Source organism: Tinamus guttatus, unplaced genomic scaffold (assembly GCF_059628265.1).
Source record: "Tinamus guttatus ecotype Peru unplaced genomic scaffold, ASM5962826v1 Tinamus_guttatus_pri_ptg000411l, whole genome shotgun sequence".
NCBI classification, from domain to species: Eukaryota; Metazoa; Chordata; class Aves; order Tinamiformes; family Tinamidae; genus Tinamus; species Tinamus guttatus.
The window spans coordinates 363,456-380,473 of record NW_028288945.1 but is presented as its reverse complement, the minus strand read 5'-3'; the positions used below and the strand labels follow the sequence as shown (position 1 = coordinate 380,473).

The 17,018-nt window shown below is 40.2% G+C and overlaps 1 protein-coding gene across 1 annotated transcript in view; it reads left to right on the top strand.

The window, feature by feature from the left end:
- The first annotated feature begins 6,279 nt into the window (after positions 1-6,279).
- The window catches only part of MAN2A1 (mannosidase alpha class 2A member 1), a 115,433-nt gene continuing 104,694 nt past the window's right edge, over positions 6,280-17,018 (top strand). The window contains exon 1 of the mRNA XM_088531371.1: positions 6,280-6,445. Within this exon, the coding sequence (XP_088387497.1) occupies positions 6,311-6,445 (135 nt within the window). The 5' untranslated portion in view covers positions 6,280-6,310. The remainder of the gene's footprint in view (positions 6,446-17,018) is intronic.

Sequence of the window (17,018 nt, the reverse complement as noted above, 5' to 3'; positions counted from 1 at the left end):
TTACCTCTGTCATACAGTGTTCCAAGATCTCTACTAGTTCATTTCAGACTAATTGTAAAGTCATCAAAATGTTTAAACACATGCATACTAATGATCTGCTTAAAATCAGTAAGATTCTAGAGATAGATTCAATCAAATGATCAAATGTAGAGTTCAAAAGTTATAAAACAAGAACAAGCAATGAAATATGATGAAGTTGAAAGCAAAACCTTACTTTGCTTCACTAATTACTAATATTTTCGAGAAAAATAACCTGTCTGTTTGGAAAAGTGATTGATTTTTGCAGTTTGAACCCTTACACGTAAAAAACCAAAATAAAATAAAAACCCAAACAAACAAAAAAAACAAACCAAGGACTAGCAAGTACTTCTAATATGATATTAATAGCAGGCAATGAGGCACTGCTTAGCTGTTTCCTGGTTGACTTTTCATTTGAATTTAAATAAAAGTGATTGATCTGACACTCAGAACACATAAAATGAAAATAAAATGTGCAGGCAAGAATGTTAGGATTTCCTTATTTTGAAAGGAAGGAAAAGGCAGAGGGAAACTTGTAGTAAACCAAAGAAAATCTAGTTACTCCATGAACAACTAATGGAGTATGGCTTTCTACAGATTTGTATCCAAATCCTAAACACCTTCTTTCACAACAATTTCATCTTGCCCCCCCTCCATATCCTCTCTGTTTTTCCCATTTTTCTTCCCAACTATATTTCCAATTCACTTTTTTTTTTTCCTTTCTATAGGTTTTTTTAGTCATCTTTTCCTCTCATTGTGCCTCCACTTATGCCCCATGGCTTTTTTTGGCCAAAGACAGCACAAGTTACACATGTTTTCTGAGCAACACATGTTCTTGGCAAAGGTGTGTACCTAGAAGACTGTAGCCCAGCCACTACTTCTCACTACATGTCTACAAAATTAAGTTTTTTTTAGGACTCCGTCCTGTGAAATGTAATTTACTTCATCCACAAATTGAAAAGTTACTGCGGTGGGGAAGAGAAGAGGGAATGGCTGGTCAAGAAAGCTAAGTTTCTGAAGAATATTAGACTAAGAACTGTCCCTCCCTATGTCCATTTCTATCAACTCTACATTACTAGAATAGAGATTTTTAACACTGCTGGAATAAAGCAAAGAAGTATCAGGAGGATCTCAAATCTTGCAGACAGCTTATGATAAAGGTGAATTATTCTCACTTATGCATTTTTTTGTCTATTAAATATATCAAACGTAGTATCTGTAATAATTACACATTTCAGGTTCCTCCCAACTTCCCAGGTTCTATTAAAAACACACAAAGAAAGGCAAGCCTCAGAGAAGATTTCTGAATATCCACAACAGCTAAAGAATGTACTAATAACATTACTGAGCGACATTTACAAGGCAAAGTAAAAATGTCCTAGCCCTCCTTACCATGATCAGGAATAAAAGCATTCTTCAAAGACAATATGCTGTGTTTTTATGTAACAGTTTCTTCACGTGTTTTGCAACTGTCGCTAATAAGGATGTACATCAATGAATAAACAGTTTAAGAAGCAGGTGTGAAATTTTAATGACTTAGGATGAATTGCAAAGGCTGCCGAATTTCTATGTTCCATACAAAATATCTGAGACTGTTTTCAGATACTGAGATGCTGCTTTCAAATAAGCAACTATTGCTCATTTACTTTCCAAACCAATGATCTTATATGGTTTTATATCACGACGGTACACTTACATTGCCCCACCTGAAATATTTTTTCTTTACAAAATGAAGAAAAAGGAAAAGATATATATACATACTATATATATACATGTTCAAGTGCCTCAGGGGTGATTGTAAGGAGGATGAGGCCAGGCTCTTCTTCATGGTGGCTGGTGACAGGACAAGGGGTAACGGGTGCAAGTTCAAATACAGGAAGCTCCATCTCCATGTGAGGAAGAACTTCTTTCCTGTGAGGGCGACAGAGCACTGGAACAGGCTGCCCAGAGAGGCTGTGGAGTCTCCTTCTCTGGAGATCTTCCAAACCCGCCTGGATGCCACCCTGTGCCATGTGCTCTAGGTGACCCTGTGTGTGCAGGGGGGTTGGACTAGATGATCTCTAGAGGTCCCTTCCATGGAACCTTAACCATTCTGTGATTCTGTGATATATACCTTATAATAGAAATACTGTTTTGTAATTTATTAATAGTGTGGAAACAAAATTCTGTCAATAAATATTTTCATAGAAGTTTTTTTACAATATAAATATCTACAAAATTTACAGCTTTATAAACTCTTGTGAGTTAGAATGCATTTGAGAGAGGTATAAAAATTCTATCTGTGTAATATTTTTGCTGTGTAATATTTTTGCTGTTTTCTTCCTTTTTGGGGTGGTAGACCCTTTCAGATACAGAGCTCAAGTGGTGTGCAGTTTCTTAATAGCCCGAGATAAAGTTTCCACAGTATGTAGTGAAAAACGTAGTTTAGATAAAATCATCGTGGTCAGTAAGAAAATAACTGATGAAAATCTAGTCTCCTCTGCTTGCTATTAGAGGCTACATCCAGAAAACAAATTTGACATCACTGAAATTGAGATCTAAGAAAATCCCTGTCTACAGCTTAAGAGACATCTATATTTAACTTCTTTATATGACTTTATGTGATTGCAGTTCTGGCCCTGCACTTCCTTGGCTTGTTCCAGCCTCAGTACCCAGGTTCCTGCCTAAACCTAAAGGGGTATAAAAAGCACATACATAACACTCAAGATATACCAAGATTGCATCCCTTTCAAAATGTAGTTGATTTTTTAAAATGCAGTTAATGAAAACAAAAGGGGTTAGAATCATTGCTAAATTCACCTTCTATATTGCAGCCTAGTGCATATGGCAAAATTACTATTACTGTCATGGCGAATGGAAGGCCAAGGTTCAAAGAGGGTTTTCTGACAAGGACCTAAGTGTTTTGGTATATAGTGTGTGTACACATGTATATAATATTGACATTAATGTGGCATGTGTACACACACAGAAATATAACATTATCGATATATATGTTTTTATATGTATGTTTTATACATACTATGCATTTATAAACACTAAGTGTTTTAAATAGTGTTTATAGCTACTTTTACACACAGCTATAAGTAAACATGGCTAGGTGATAGCAGTGGTCAACACCACCGTTTCATCTGTTAGCCACGCTTTAGAAGTGGAAACATTGTTTATTTGAAAATGACCCCCTATACAACTCCCTAGCAACTGAGCAACTCCTGTTGCATATCCCCTATACAACATAACATAATTCAGGCACCTAACAAAGGAATCTTAACTCTACTTGAGGGAAAAAAAAATGGATCTGGCAGTACATTTCTAGGTGAACGTGATCCCTACATTAATCTTAAAACTGCACTGTACTTTTTCCACTCTTTTATTTTCAGTGTGGAAAAACAAACTAGATACTACTGATTATATTCATGCTAGATTAAACAGTTTAGTTTTAAACAACATTGGCTGAGTTCCTCATTCCACTGAAAATACATTCTTATTTACGGGCTACTAATCATTAGAATACCACAATGTACCAAATGCACATATAATATCTAACAATATCTAATATTAAGTTACACCACGAGAATAAGAAGGGGTGCAAAACCAAATACTAAAGATTGTCAAGATGTTGCCCAGATGTTCCTAGAAAATCAAGTAATAGAGATGCCCAGACATATCCTGAGTAGGTTCCCTCCCACATACATACATTAGGAGAGAGTTTTTATGGTTTTAATGGTGTTTGAAGAAATCTTGGTTTATTACATACATTAAGGATTTCATCTATACAAAATCCTGTGAGGAAAGTCTAAGGTCATTGCTTCCATTTGCCTGTTGCAAATGTGTTCTGCACATTTCTGCCATGAAAATCACATACATCTCAGAAGAGGAACAAAGAATCCCTACCAGTTTTCTGTGGGTATTTTGGATTGGGTGATTTGATATCACCCTTTAACAGAGACACGAACAGAATATGACTGTCTAAGGCAACATCTGCTGTCCTAGACTTCTGACAATTGCTGTCTGCAGAGCTTGTCTCATTCATTAAGCAGCTTCTGACTTTTTTTTTTTAAACAAGAAAAGCAGATAGCTGTTCTATTAACAATGCTGGTTTTTCTTCCCCTCTAGGCCCTCCATTCCCTGTTTAATGAATGAACCAAATATTCCACACAGAAAGAGGAAAGATAATACGACTGATCATACATTAACATTTACTATATGCAAAAGCAAAAAAGATGAACAGAGGCTTTATAGTCAACCCTAAAAATACCATGCAATAAATCCTACTGTCATTTTAATAAAGTGAGTGTTGTTTTGTTGTAGATTTGAATATTCCTTCTTAAAGAAAAGAATTTAGAAATGTCATTTTACCCAAATTACTGCAAACTTGCATTTTTGGATTCAAAAGTACCCAAAGGCCACTAACAAAATAATAAACAGGAAAAGAAGCTTGTTGTTTCCTATGTGGATCTGCCACTAGAGGGGGAAGAAAACAAGTGTGAAAAGGTAAAATCAATGCGTTTACAGTTCATTGCTAAACCTCACGCCAACATTAGGTTTCAGAGCTCCTGTGTTTCATGGCAGATCCTGCTGCCAACCCTTCTGCTCCTTCCTCGCTCTTGCCTGTCACCCTCCGCTGCTCTTTCCCTTCCACTGTTGTTCGCTCCCCTCATCCCCTTCATCCTCCTGCCCTGGCTCCTGGTTTCCCTGCACCCAGGATCAGCCTCAGCTTTTGTCCCTCCCTCCCCAAGTTGTTCTATCGGCGTCTCTTCCCCTTTGCCCCTACTTCTCCTTCCTCTGTATTAGAAGTTTCTCTTCCTGAACTTAAATGCAGTCAATATGGGGCACTAGCAAAGCAGTTTTTTTCTGGCCTTGCGTTTCACACCACAGTGGCTTATAACGTCTAAACCCAGCAACTGCAAGAGCCTTATACAGCCTTTGAAATAGCAGACCTAAACGCCTAACTTTTTTGGACTGTGGAAGGAGGGAAGGCAGAAGGTATTACTAATCAAGCCTTCAAGAAGGTGTAACATATGACAGACATGGAAAACTTAGCAAAGATATATGTTTCCTGTCTCCTACAGAGCTTCATCAGCCAAATCCTTTTCAGTACTACAGTTTAAATATCTTCGTAAGAAAAAAAAAAAAAAAAAAAAAAAAAAAAAAAAAAAACCGTGACTTTAACACATACAGCCCTGCTTGGAGTTGTATTGGGGTGGCAGAGCCTCCTGGTGAAAGTTATTAGACAAGAACGGCACACGTACTGCTAGAATATGCTTTATTTCTCTAATTCTCATAACAACTAATGCTCCTAAACTAAGTACTTCCCCAAAACACCACTGAGAAGTGGACAGGAGGCATGAAAAATCTCAAACCTGAGCAGATGAGGTCTGTGAGAACTGAGAGCCGGACACCGCGAAGGAGAGGCCGGCAGCCCGGACCGAAAGGCGGCCGCGAGCCCTCAGGGCAGCGCTGCCCTTGAAGGCGGCAAAACGCCCGGCCCAAAGCGGCCGCGGCGGGACCTGCAGCCGCCTCCCGCTTCCCCTCTCTGCCGCCTCGCGCCTCGAACGCGGCCGTTAGGGGCGGCCGTTAGCGGGCCCTGCAGCCACCGCCCGCGAGGAGCAGGCAGGGAGGCGGCGCGGCCGCCCCCGCGGCGCGGGCTGCCCCGGCGCGGCGCGGAGCGGAGCGGAGCGGGCGGGGGCGGTGCCCGGAGCGTGTCACGGCCGCGGCGCCGCCCAGCCGCCTCGGCGCGCGGGGGGCGGAGCGCGCGGCGCCCCGGCGGCGGCGGCGGTCGGGGCCGGCGCTGGCGGTGGCGCTGCCCGGGCGGGCGCTGCTGCTCCGCCGCTGAGCGTGTGCGCGGCGGCGCCGGGCCGCGGAGCGGCGGCAGGCGGAGGAGGAGGTGCCAGACTGCGGCGCCGCTTGCCGGCAGCGAGGAGGAGCAGCGCGGCTGAGAGGGGCGGCGAAGCGGCCGGAGGAGGAGGAGGAAGGGAAGAGGGGGAGCGGCAGCAGCGCTGGGTCGGCCCCGCGACGCTGCTGCTACCACTTCGCTGCTCGGCGCTGCCCGGCCGAAGAAGCCGATCCGCCCGCGGGAACTCCGGGCTCGCCTCTCGCGGCGGCGGCGGGCTCCGAAGCGGGGGCAACTTCTCGCACTTCTCCCGAGGAAAGTCGGGGCGGCCCCGCGCCGCGGGCCGGCGGCGCAGGAGCCCCGGCGGCGCCGGCTGCCGCCGCCTGGCCCGCGCAGAGAACTTTCCCCTCGGAGCGCGGGCGCCGGGAGCGCGGCGCGCGGCCGTGCCGGGCGGCCGCCGCGATGAAGCTGAGCCGGCAGTTCACGGTGTTCGGCAGCGCGATCTTTTGCGTGGTGATTTTCTCACTCTACCTGATGCTGGACCGCGGACACTTCGACCACCCCAAGAGCCCGCGGCGGGAGGGCACCTTCCCCAAGGTGAGCGGAGCCCCCGGCGGCCGCGAAATGGCGGGCGGGCGGGAAGGGGGAGCGGGCGCCCGCCGCCTCCGCGGGCTCCCCTTGCCCGCCGCGGGCCCCCGACTCCTCCCGCGGCGCGGGGCGGAAGGCGCCGCTCGCCGCGCGCCTCTTCCGCGGGCGGCCGTTGGGGCCGTTAGGGCCGTTAGGGCAGGGGACGGCGGCGCCGCCGCCTCTGGGTGGCGCCGCAACTGCCGCTCCGGCCCGCCTCGGCTCTGTTCGGCTCGGCCCGGCCGGCGGCGGCGCCGCGGAGCGCGGGGGTCGCGGATCGCGGTGCTGGCGACGGGAAGCGGTGGAGCCGTATGGAGACCGCTGGCGATAGCGAAATTTGGGAGCGCGGGGCAGAGCTGCGCGGTGACATCAACAGGTAGGTGTGGGACACGCGCACTCGAGGTTACTGCGTTAGCTCGGAGCGCCTGCCTGGCCGCGCGGGCCCTCGCTCGCCCTTGTTCACGGTGCCGGCAGGAATTTTAGAAGCAGTGTGTCAAAGTGCAGTGGACGTAAGGAATATTTATCCACGTCTAAAAAGTATTTCAAAGAGCCCACAGTATCCTGTAGTACTGATTGGTTGTATTAATGATTTTGCTTTCCTACAATAGTAGACCAAAATATGTTACAGAAAATCAAGTAATAAAGATAGAATATATTTGTGCTTACACTGTATTTATCGTTTTGGGGAAATAAAACGAATGAAAGTGTGTATTAGTGCAGCAGGGAGGCTTCATGCCTCAGAACTCAGAAAGGTTATTCAAAAAGTAAATTAATTTCCCTGAAAGACTGGCACTAATTTTTCACTTAATACAAAAGTAATAATAAATAATAACATTTTTTTCAATTGAAAATTAAAAACATTGGCCTAAGTATAAAAAGAGAGCACAAACCTAGCCCGTCTTTCTTGATTCCAGTTACAGTTAAGAGGTTGACCATCAGTTTTCAGAGTAACCCAGAGAACAGGAAAGAGAAGTTAGAAGACGAAAGCAAGTCCAGACCGCAGCAGCTGTGTCTGTTCAATATATAGCTCCAGCAGAAGAGTAATACTTGGTGTCACACTTTTTTTTCTTTAAAAAATGTGGTTGCAGAGGAAGGCATAAATAGTGGGTTGGTGGTCAGTGTCTTGTTTTAGTAAATTGCACGTCTTTATTCCATTAGCTGAACTGAATCCGAGCAAAGAACGAACAAGACGACTTGTACATGGATGCTCTCTTACGTTAAATGCCAGAATTTCAAAACCCTTAAGTGATTTATGTACAGGAAATATATTTTGTTTTCCATTGTTAATATCTTGTCACTGAAAGTCCTAACAGTGTCTTATGCTGCGACTTTAGTGCATAGTTTTGTCTTTTCTCAGCCTTTATCTTGGTCCCATAATCTGGTATAACACCTCTTCCTTCTACATGATGAAGCTCCTTGAAGACAGATGTTTCATCTTCTCCTCCACACCCTCCTTTTTATCTTCTAGAACATTTTGTGAGCTGCAGGGAAAGTGTTGTGTTTTTCTTCATTCCCCTCTCCACTTTCCATGTCTTAATTCCTTTGAGGCTGCTCCTCCTTACTGGAGAATCTTCTGCTTGTTTTCAGTTTGGGTTCATTCTTTGTGCTGAATAGTTAGGTTTTTCCTTTAAATTATCTTTTCAGGAAGTTACAGATTAAATTATTTTGATTTTGTCATTTCCTTTGCTGCCCACAGTGTTCTAAAAAGATCCTTTTTTTTTCACTTTGTTAAAACTGCAAAACCACTGAAACTTAGCAAGTGCCCTGAACCCTATAACATATCAGTTTAAAGTTCTTATGAAAGATAAGAAGTCACCACCAACATTGGAAAGCAACAGCTTTAATTCTGCAGCTTTTTGTCAGTGCAGTGTTGCAGGAACTCAGTGTAGTATAAGTGAAACTAGTCACAGATGTAACAGCTTCAAGCTGTTGTTTATAGAAAGCTGTGGTAGCAGTAGATTGTCTGTATTTGCAAATGTAAGAAGGCGGTGTTGGTTTGCATACTCCTGTTTTCACAGTTAGAAGGGTCAGATTTAAAAAAAAAAACTTAATCCATTACTTTTTTAGTTCTGCCAGTGTGTTCATCTTTCAACTTTGCCTTTCCTGCATACAGTCCTTATAACATGCTTCATATTGCATGTCCTGGAAGTTCGGTGTTGATTGGTTTTCTCATTCCAATCTATATGGCATACACTGCCCTAAGAAAAGAGCTTGTAAATGCTTCTCTGTCCAGGATTTGCTAGAAATGCAATCAGGATCAGAGTTGGGATTTTTTTTAGCTCTCAGTGCTTGGCTGCTCTGGCGTCTAAAGAATAATTGAACCTCATACCAGTAGTGCAATAAATGGTTAAGATTGGCACTCCAGTAATTTTCCAGAATGTTTGGTGTCATATCAAGGGGCAGAGTTGAACTTCTGCTTTTCTAGGATCATTCTTTTTGAAACAGCAGCTGTTAATCTAGCTGTCTTTGTATAAAATAGCTAAGCTTTGTGACTTTTCCGCAATTCTTCCAGGCGGCTTCTCATTTCTTGCTCTCAGGGTAGTGTACGTAAGACTCAGGATTGTGAATCCGTTTTCTTTTAGGCTTGCCTACTGTTAGCTGTGTTGTCAAGTTCCTTCTTGAGCTTGCTGTTTGAGAGTTATTTAAGGATGCCAACAGAAATGTCCTGGAGAAATAATTTTTGGAGAAAATCTCCCAAGATGGTTAAATATCTGTAGACAGATGTGTTCAGTTATCCTCCAAATGTTTTAAGTGCCTTTCAGTGCAGTGTTAAAGAGAATCTGTGGTCTGGCTTGGGAGGCAGTGATAATATTTTTAAGTATACAGCCTGTGACTTTCCAAGTCTCTTGCAAAAGCTGGCATTGGTTGTCACTCTTAAAGTGAACATTGTCCACGCTATCCATGGTAAGATAGCATCGTGACGACTGAAATAAAACTTGAGCTAATGAAGTGATTTATAGTCTTATCATTGGTGTTGATCATCATTTAAAACATTATAGACACCGTAGGGTGCCATAGAACTGGAGTCACCATTAATCTTGGGAAATTAGATGGTAACAATACATGGAGATTAAGATTTATTACCCTCTGTTCTGTAATACTTATTCTTGCATCAAAATCTATGCTTTCTATCTTTATAGATCTTGCTTGGCTGCCAAACACATGTTATTATTAAGATTTTTAGTGTATCAGAAGACCTGTCTTCCTCCTAGAGCTTATTTCTAGTCGTTACAAAATCTCTTCCTTCTGGAGTATATCATGGTCTCTGATCCTCCTCCGTGGAGCCTTTCCCCCCGCTTCCTTCACTCTCTTTTTTTGTTTTTTTAGCATGGCTGTGGGGTGGATCTGTGACACTCATAAAGAATGTCTGAGGACCAGAATGCTCTGAAAGAGCCTCTGGAGCTTGTCATCCCCTCAGCCAGTCTTTAGGGAAGACCAGTTCTAAGGGCTTGCAGGTCTTGATACCTACTTTGTTTTGCCCTTATCTTCTCCATGTGTTACTAGAATGGTTACACTTTTTTTTTTTTTTTTTTCGAAATTGAATGATACTGAATGTGTGAGGGTGATACCACAACATCAGACTAAAGGTCTGTTTAGCTTGGTATTCCGTCTAAGGACAGGACACAACATGTGCAGTGACAGGCTCAAGATGCAGGAATGGCCCTAGGCCTGTAGTTAATTATTGTACCAATTGTCATGATAGATCATTTCATTGATTGAGTCTCTGAAAAATCTTACCACTATACAGTGGGGAGAGACTTGAAGTAGTGGTTAGTCCTGCATTGTCTCCTGTGTGCTGAGTTTGAGGCATAAGTGATTTATGGGCTAAACTGATCTTGATAAATGAAAACTTAATTTTAAACAAGTCTAAAATGGAATGTCTATAGGTAGCTTATCTGGAAGAGCTTGTGTTACTGTATTCAGACAAATAGTAAATCCTGATAAGCACAGATAGATCTATTCTGTATTTTGGACCCAAACAGGAAAACATCGTTAGCCTAACATCCTTATTTTCTTGACTAATTTTACTTTAAATTAGAATAGACCTGTATAAGCTATTCATTTACCGAAGTTGGTAGTCTCTTTGAGTTGCGTATTCTAATATTTTGCTAATTTTGTTTGATTTAACCTAAACATCTGTGGGATACTCTCAGGAGCAAGACAAACATTAAAAATCCAAGATTTCTAATTGAAGATGAGAAAACCTTTTTTTACAGAAATATCTTGCTGTATCTTGCTTCAGAAATATATGGTGTTTATGCAGTCTTAAAATGAAAATTCATGCTCAGTGAAACTTGGTCTGAGGAAGGCTACACAGTAACACAGCACAAGATTTTCTGTCACTGCCTGGGAAGTGATGCCTTGGAACTCAGCTTTTTCTTCTAAACACTTCCACATAGCTCCCTTTGGCTTTTATGGGAAATACCCCTACAGCGTGCAAAAGTCTTTCTGCAGATACATTTTAAAATTCATCCCTGCCATCATTTCTGTTGATAATGAGAACACGACTAAGTGATTGTTCCTTTTCATTTTTAGTCTATCCTTTGAAAGTCAAAGCATAAACTTCCCTGTTTTAGCACCACAGTTTTGGTCTTGCTGCCCCCCTCGCTCTCTCTCTCTCCCTCCTTTGACCAGCGTTATTTGAACTTTGCTCTGATATTCTAATGTGCAGTAAACATATATCAGCTCATGCTTGGTGGTTATTGTGGTTATTAGTGCAGTGCCTGTAGGTGCAGTGTCAGTATCAGCAAGTCTGTAGACTTCCTGTTTTTTAAAGGGCTTCTTAAGTGCTATAAACATATTTTCCCGCTGTAGTTTTTCTAGGTGTACAGACATAGTGAGATAGCTGAAATCAGTGGCTAACACATATTAGTAAATACTCACTACTTCTTGTTGCATGTTCTTAGTAATTGGTATATATTTGGGATCTCCTCAACCCATGCGTATAACCAAAATACAGCACTTCTATGTGACGAAATATAGGAAGCTGTATGATCAGTTGTATGATTTGGAGAATACTTTTATTGCTCTAAAATGTGGATAGTTGGAATTAAAGCTGTATTTAATTTTGAAGGTGCCATTTTTTTCTTCTGGGAACTGAAAAAATTGCATGATTTTTACTAGCATTCTTATAGCTCTCCTGTCAGAGAATATTGGCTGTTGATTGAAGAGTCCCTCCAAAAGAATAATCATTTACCTGAATTTGAGACAAGCTGACTTGTGTTATAACAAACAAACAAAAACTTATTAACTGCACCAAAGTCCACAATCTGAAAGTCTTTGAGTATCATGAGAATATTCTTGAGAGTAAGATAAGGATAAATTAAAATTTCTTCTGAACCTTTTAGTCTGTTGTAAAGAAACAGAATCAGACATAATTATAGGACAGTAAGAATTGCCTGTACTTCCTACTATTCACAGCGTGCATTGCTTGTGTACTTTATGTAAAGTTTTGGGTAAAAAGTAAAACTAGTTAAGCAATCATTTCAATAAAGACTGAAAATAGAGTGGAGAGGGGAGTCGAAATAGGAACTGAACCTGAAAAATATCAGGCTGAGTAAATGACTCTAGAACTTACTTCTAGGTCTGTCTCCATCCCCCCTCTTCTTTCTCCCTGCCCACAATTCAGGTGATGATGATATTTGACTAGTCACTAACAGCATGTTATATTTCACTTCACTGGAAAAGTTAAATCTAGAATAATAATATACTGAATGAATACTTATTTCCAATGGTGATAAAACAGAACGTAGAAGTCCATCAGCTTCTTAGAATCTTTTTGTCAGGTTGTTTCATTTTTGGAAAAGAATGTTTTCATATGAAGAAATAAATTTCATTTCAGGTCTTTGTTTTATAATTCAGCTAATTCAGGTAAATCGCAGTGTCTCCCTGAAGTGAGCTTTATTATAGATGGTACTTTGAAAGCTGGGTTTTGCTATGGAGTTTTTAACAGGGTTATTTGTGTTAAGTTTCACTACCATAAATGCATATAAGCCTCCTAGCTAGATTAATACAGGCTTTAAGCCTTGACTTGTGCTCCAGATTGATGTATTTGATGCTTGTTTTTATTTTTATTCTGACTCTGTCCTACTTTGCAGCATAAATACCTTAAGAAATAAAATAATTTTCTTGCTATATCTGGCTGTATTTTTGGCTTTTACAAGCTTGCTTTTTTTGTACAGGAGATGACTATTTAAATTCTGTGTGTAGTATGTTCTGTTCATTGCACACTGCCCTAACAGTGAGTAGAGATTTTTTTCTGGGCTTGTCATCCTAATATGCTACCATCTGTTCAGAGGCTTGTAGCAAGATTTTAGTTAACTTCTGGCTTGAGCTTGTGGAGATGTCCCTGGAAACAGTTATTGACAAGAGACTGATGGAGAAAGTGATTAAAATGGCTGCAATTCATTGCAGGCAGAAAGTAAGACTTCCTGAATCAGATTTCCTCAATACTTACTGATGTAAATTTGTATAGGTGACAACCTCAGCTTGAAGTTTGCATTGCCTCAAGAACTCGGTTCAGTGCAGTACATTTTTCACCACAACTCCTCTGTGCCCTACAGCCTTTCAGGCAGGACACTGCTAGTCTACTGCAGTCTCTTCATTTTTCTGAGGAGGAGAATGGGTGCTCACAGCTAGGGAAGTAAGAGCTTGGTGATTGCAGGCTGACTCTCAACTCATGTAGTAAGCAAAGTCTAGTTGACTTAACCTCAGAAATCTCTAAGCCTCCCTGTTTTCATGAGATTTCCTGGTTTGCCATGCTCTTATATTCCCACTTCAATTATTTAGACTAGGCACCTTCTTTTTCCAATGAACTGATCATTAAGTGCAATTTCAAAAGGCATAAAAATAGGAAGTGAAAGTTTGGTGAGAAAGTGAAAGTTACGACTAATGCCCCTTCTCAGTTTACGTGGGAGAAAGTGTCCTTTTCGCACCTTCCTGGAACGAAGCAGCCTGTACCTCCATTGTAATACTGGGTTTTCCTTTTCATGCTGAGCTGCAGAGCATTTCTTTTGGTGAGAGTTTTAGACTTGCTACAATTTAGACTACTGTCAGAAGCAAAGGTAGAAGGAGAAGTAGAGGACAGAGGAGAAACCAAGAATATGTGGGGAATGAAAACTGCTGAAGGGTTAAGACTGACTGAAGCAGAAGGAACTGTTTATGCAGCTGATTCTTGTGGTGGTAGCAGCCGGTTGCCCGTTGCAGATAACATATATGGAGTGCCTGTTCCAAATGGGTGGAGAATGATCTCGTCTGTACTGCTTTCAAATGAAAATGTATATGGGGAAATTTAGTTCATTCAGTTTAACCCTGTGTGCCCTTGGGAATTGTGAGCAGATATGCCGCTCATCTAATGCATGTTTTTTTTTTTTTTTTTTTTTGGCCAATGAAGCCATGTCTATTTTTACTAATGGGTTTGTGGATCCTCTGTACTGCTTTGTGTATAACTTTTTGCCATCTCTGTGGAATGACAGCAACGATGCCTTTCTTGCTTTTTGAGTAAAATATTTATTTGTGCAATCTGTAAATATATAGGGGCAGAGATAAATAGAGAATTTTAAAGCCAAGTTACAAAAACAAATTAACTGATCTTGTAGGCCGTGTGACTCTCATAATTTAATATAAGTAAAGCAAATATGTAGATTTGCAAAACATCCTATGATGATTTCCTCTTGAATTCAGCCATACTTTCAGCCAAAAAATGTCCTTCAAGTCTTCTGTTAGGCAGAACTTGCAATCTTAGATCAGGATTGTTTCTTTTTTTGAGAAGAATTAATATCATAAACTCCAGCGGAAGTCTACTGAAAATTAGATACTATGTAACTGAGCAAATTTTGTTATCTAGTATCTACAATGCCATCTACACAAGAATTTGGGTGGAATTTGATCAGGCAATATTGATGCATCTCTGCTGTGGATTTAAAAAACCACAAACCTATTGTGTAGAAATTTTTCAAAATTTAAAGACAAAATACTTTTAGAATACAATTTTATTCATGAACAGGGCGCCTATGTTTTAATTTGTTTCTTTTATTCTGTCTTTATGCTTTAATTAGTACCAGTTTGGGGCTCTTGTAAAATGTTTCTAATGGTAGATCAACATGCAGTTGTAGCACATAGTAAATTAGTAAAATGAAACATTTTAGTGCAACTTCACTCTTTTGCACTATTTGCCTTTGATTATTCATACTGGACTGTACAATTCAGTCATTTCTTTTAGAAAGGTTGATACTGAGTTTGTTTTGTTCCTATTTGTTAATTTAGTTGTCTTGAAGACTTGGAATTTTTTTGTGTGTTTATCTCATGTTTCAAAAAGCTTTAGTATTGAATAGTACATTCTAAGCGTTGTCAGCTACCTATCTAAAAGGAGTAAATAAAAGGGTGAGTGTGGAATGAAAAATGTAGGTAGATTATTTTGCATACTCTGGATCCACATGAAATTTTAAATTTGCAGGTGGATTCTTGACTCTACTTTGTTTTCTTATTGAATGGAAACTTCAGCTCATGTCGAGTTTATGATATTACAGTTTCTTAAAGTTAACTTCTGTAGCCGGTTCATATCGTAATGAAATCAAAGTAATATAAAAAATCGAAGATAGTGCTGCTTATTGTTTTTTGAGTGCTGTATGAGCCATAAGCTTGTTCTTTACTGTAGCTTTTCAATTGTTTTGCGTTCAAATTGAGTTGGTAGATGCTGTGTTGAAATGCATCTAAAGGACATTTATACAATGTCCTTTGTATAAAAGGGCACCATTCATGTCACTTCTCGAGGAGGAAAGGAGAATAGACCTGATTTGTGCTCCACTTTTGAGAAAGAGAGGACTTTGTAAGGATTCCCACTTCCACATAGCAGTGTCTACCTCTATGGTAAAAGTAGTTCTGTTTTTCACATACTTTTAAGAATTGCTGCTCTTCAGAATCCTATGTAGACTTTCCATCTTGGAAAATGAGTTACTTGATAGAAGGATATGGTAGTCCATAAAATCATTACTGCTTGAAGATCATCAGGGGATAAATTCCTCATAATACAAGAGACAGAGAACTTGGCTTAAAGTTTAAAAAGTAATATATTCCCTCTCATAATACACAATAAGATGGTAGGATGGTTGTAGGATGGGAGTTTTAGGATGTAATAGGTTCAAGGAAGGGTCCATCTAGACATACTTAATGTGGTATGACATCCTGTTTTGGAGGTCTGTCTCTCCTGCAAGTTGGGAGCATGTGGAAAAGGAAGATCAGTGTAAATGTGTCTGGTTTTATTTATTTATATGTTTTTTTTCTTTGCATCAGTTACTCGTGGCTAATAGAGAAAGAATACTTGGTTAGATAACATGACCTAGATCACTATTCTTAACATACGACTAGACAGGAAATAGTTTATTGGTAAACAGTATGTAATTGTTCTCTTGTAAGTAGCTGTAAAGTATTTCCAGAAGGAATGGAATGGAAATATACCTTTTAAATAGTGTGATTTTATGGTTTGTGAAGGCATGGTGTAGAGTTGCAGATAGCATTTTAGCTCCTTAATTATTTTGTAACTTTGAACTATAGCCACGTGCAGTGAAGCAGGTAATAACTTGAGTAGAAAAAAAAAAAAAAGCTATGTTTTAGCTTTTTAGGAATTCAAAAGATCAAAGGTTATGCTGGGTAACCTGTAAAGCCCCAAATGATATTTTGTATATTTTTATTTTATGTAAGTGGCATAGTAGACTTGTCTGAACGGTGAAAACTCATTTTTTTAGGTTTCATGGACATTGAAAGAGAAAACACTTGATTTTAGAAATGCATGTGTTTCCTTAAATGTAACATTTGAAAGACTTCAGTCTCATTTGTTTCTTGTGTGCCACCAGGGGGCATGGAACTACATTTTTTTTTTTTTCATTACCCAATCATCCGTGTATTGATTTACTGTTTCCTTACAATTCATACATTTGAAATCCTTTTAGTATTGGCCTTTAAACTGTTTAGACTCTAAGATGTTTGCTCTACATATCAATTAATTTAATCTGGGTATATTGCCAAAATAAATTTTTGTCTTTTAGATAATGGTGAGTGTTTACCTGAGTTGCATTTTGAAACTTATTATTCCTCTCAGGGTTTATTAAAGAAGTAGAAAAAATAACAACACTTTCCACAGTCTTAGAACACTGAACGAACAAATTTTTAGACTTCAGAGTTTCAAAAATACTAGAACATATCCTTTATAGAACTTCAAAGACCTGCTGTGTAGATGGAATTATAGGATTTTCTTTTTTAAAGGGATTTTGTTTCTGCAGACTTCTCATAGTGAACATAATTAAAAAGAAAGTGCACGTCACAATTGAAACAGGAGGCTTAATCCTTTGCAAAGTGAAATGTGAAAGTTAGAAACAAATTTGGCACTGAGAAAAAAACAGCTTGTACCTTAAAGGAAGGTGCAAAGGCATGTCTCAAGGAAATGGCTGTAAAAGGGGAAAAAGACACTGAGGCTGTTGCTAGTACTATGCTATAGTACAAATATATGCCAATATAGTAAGTCATTGGTGCAAGAAAAAGTTTAACTGAT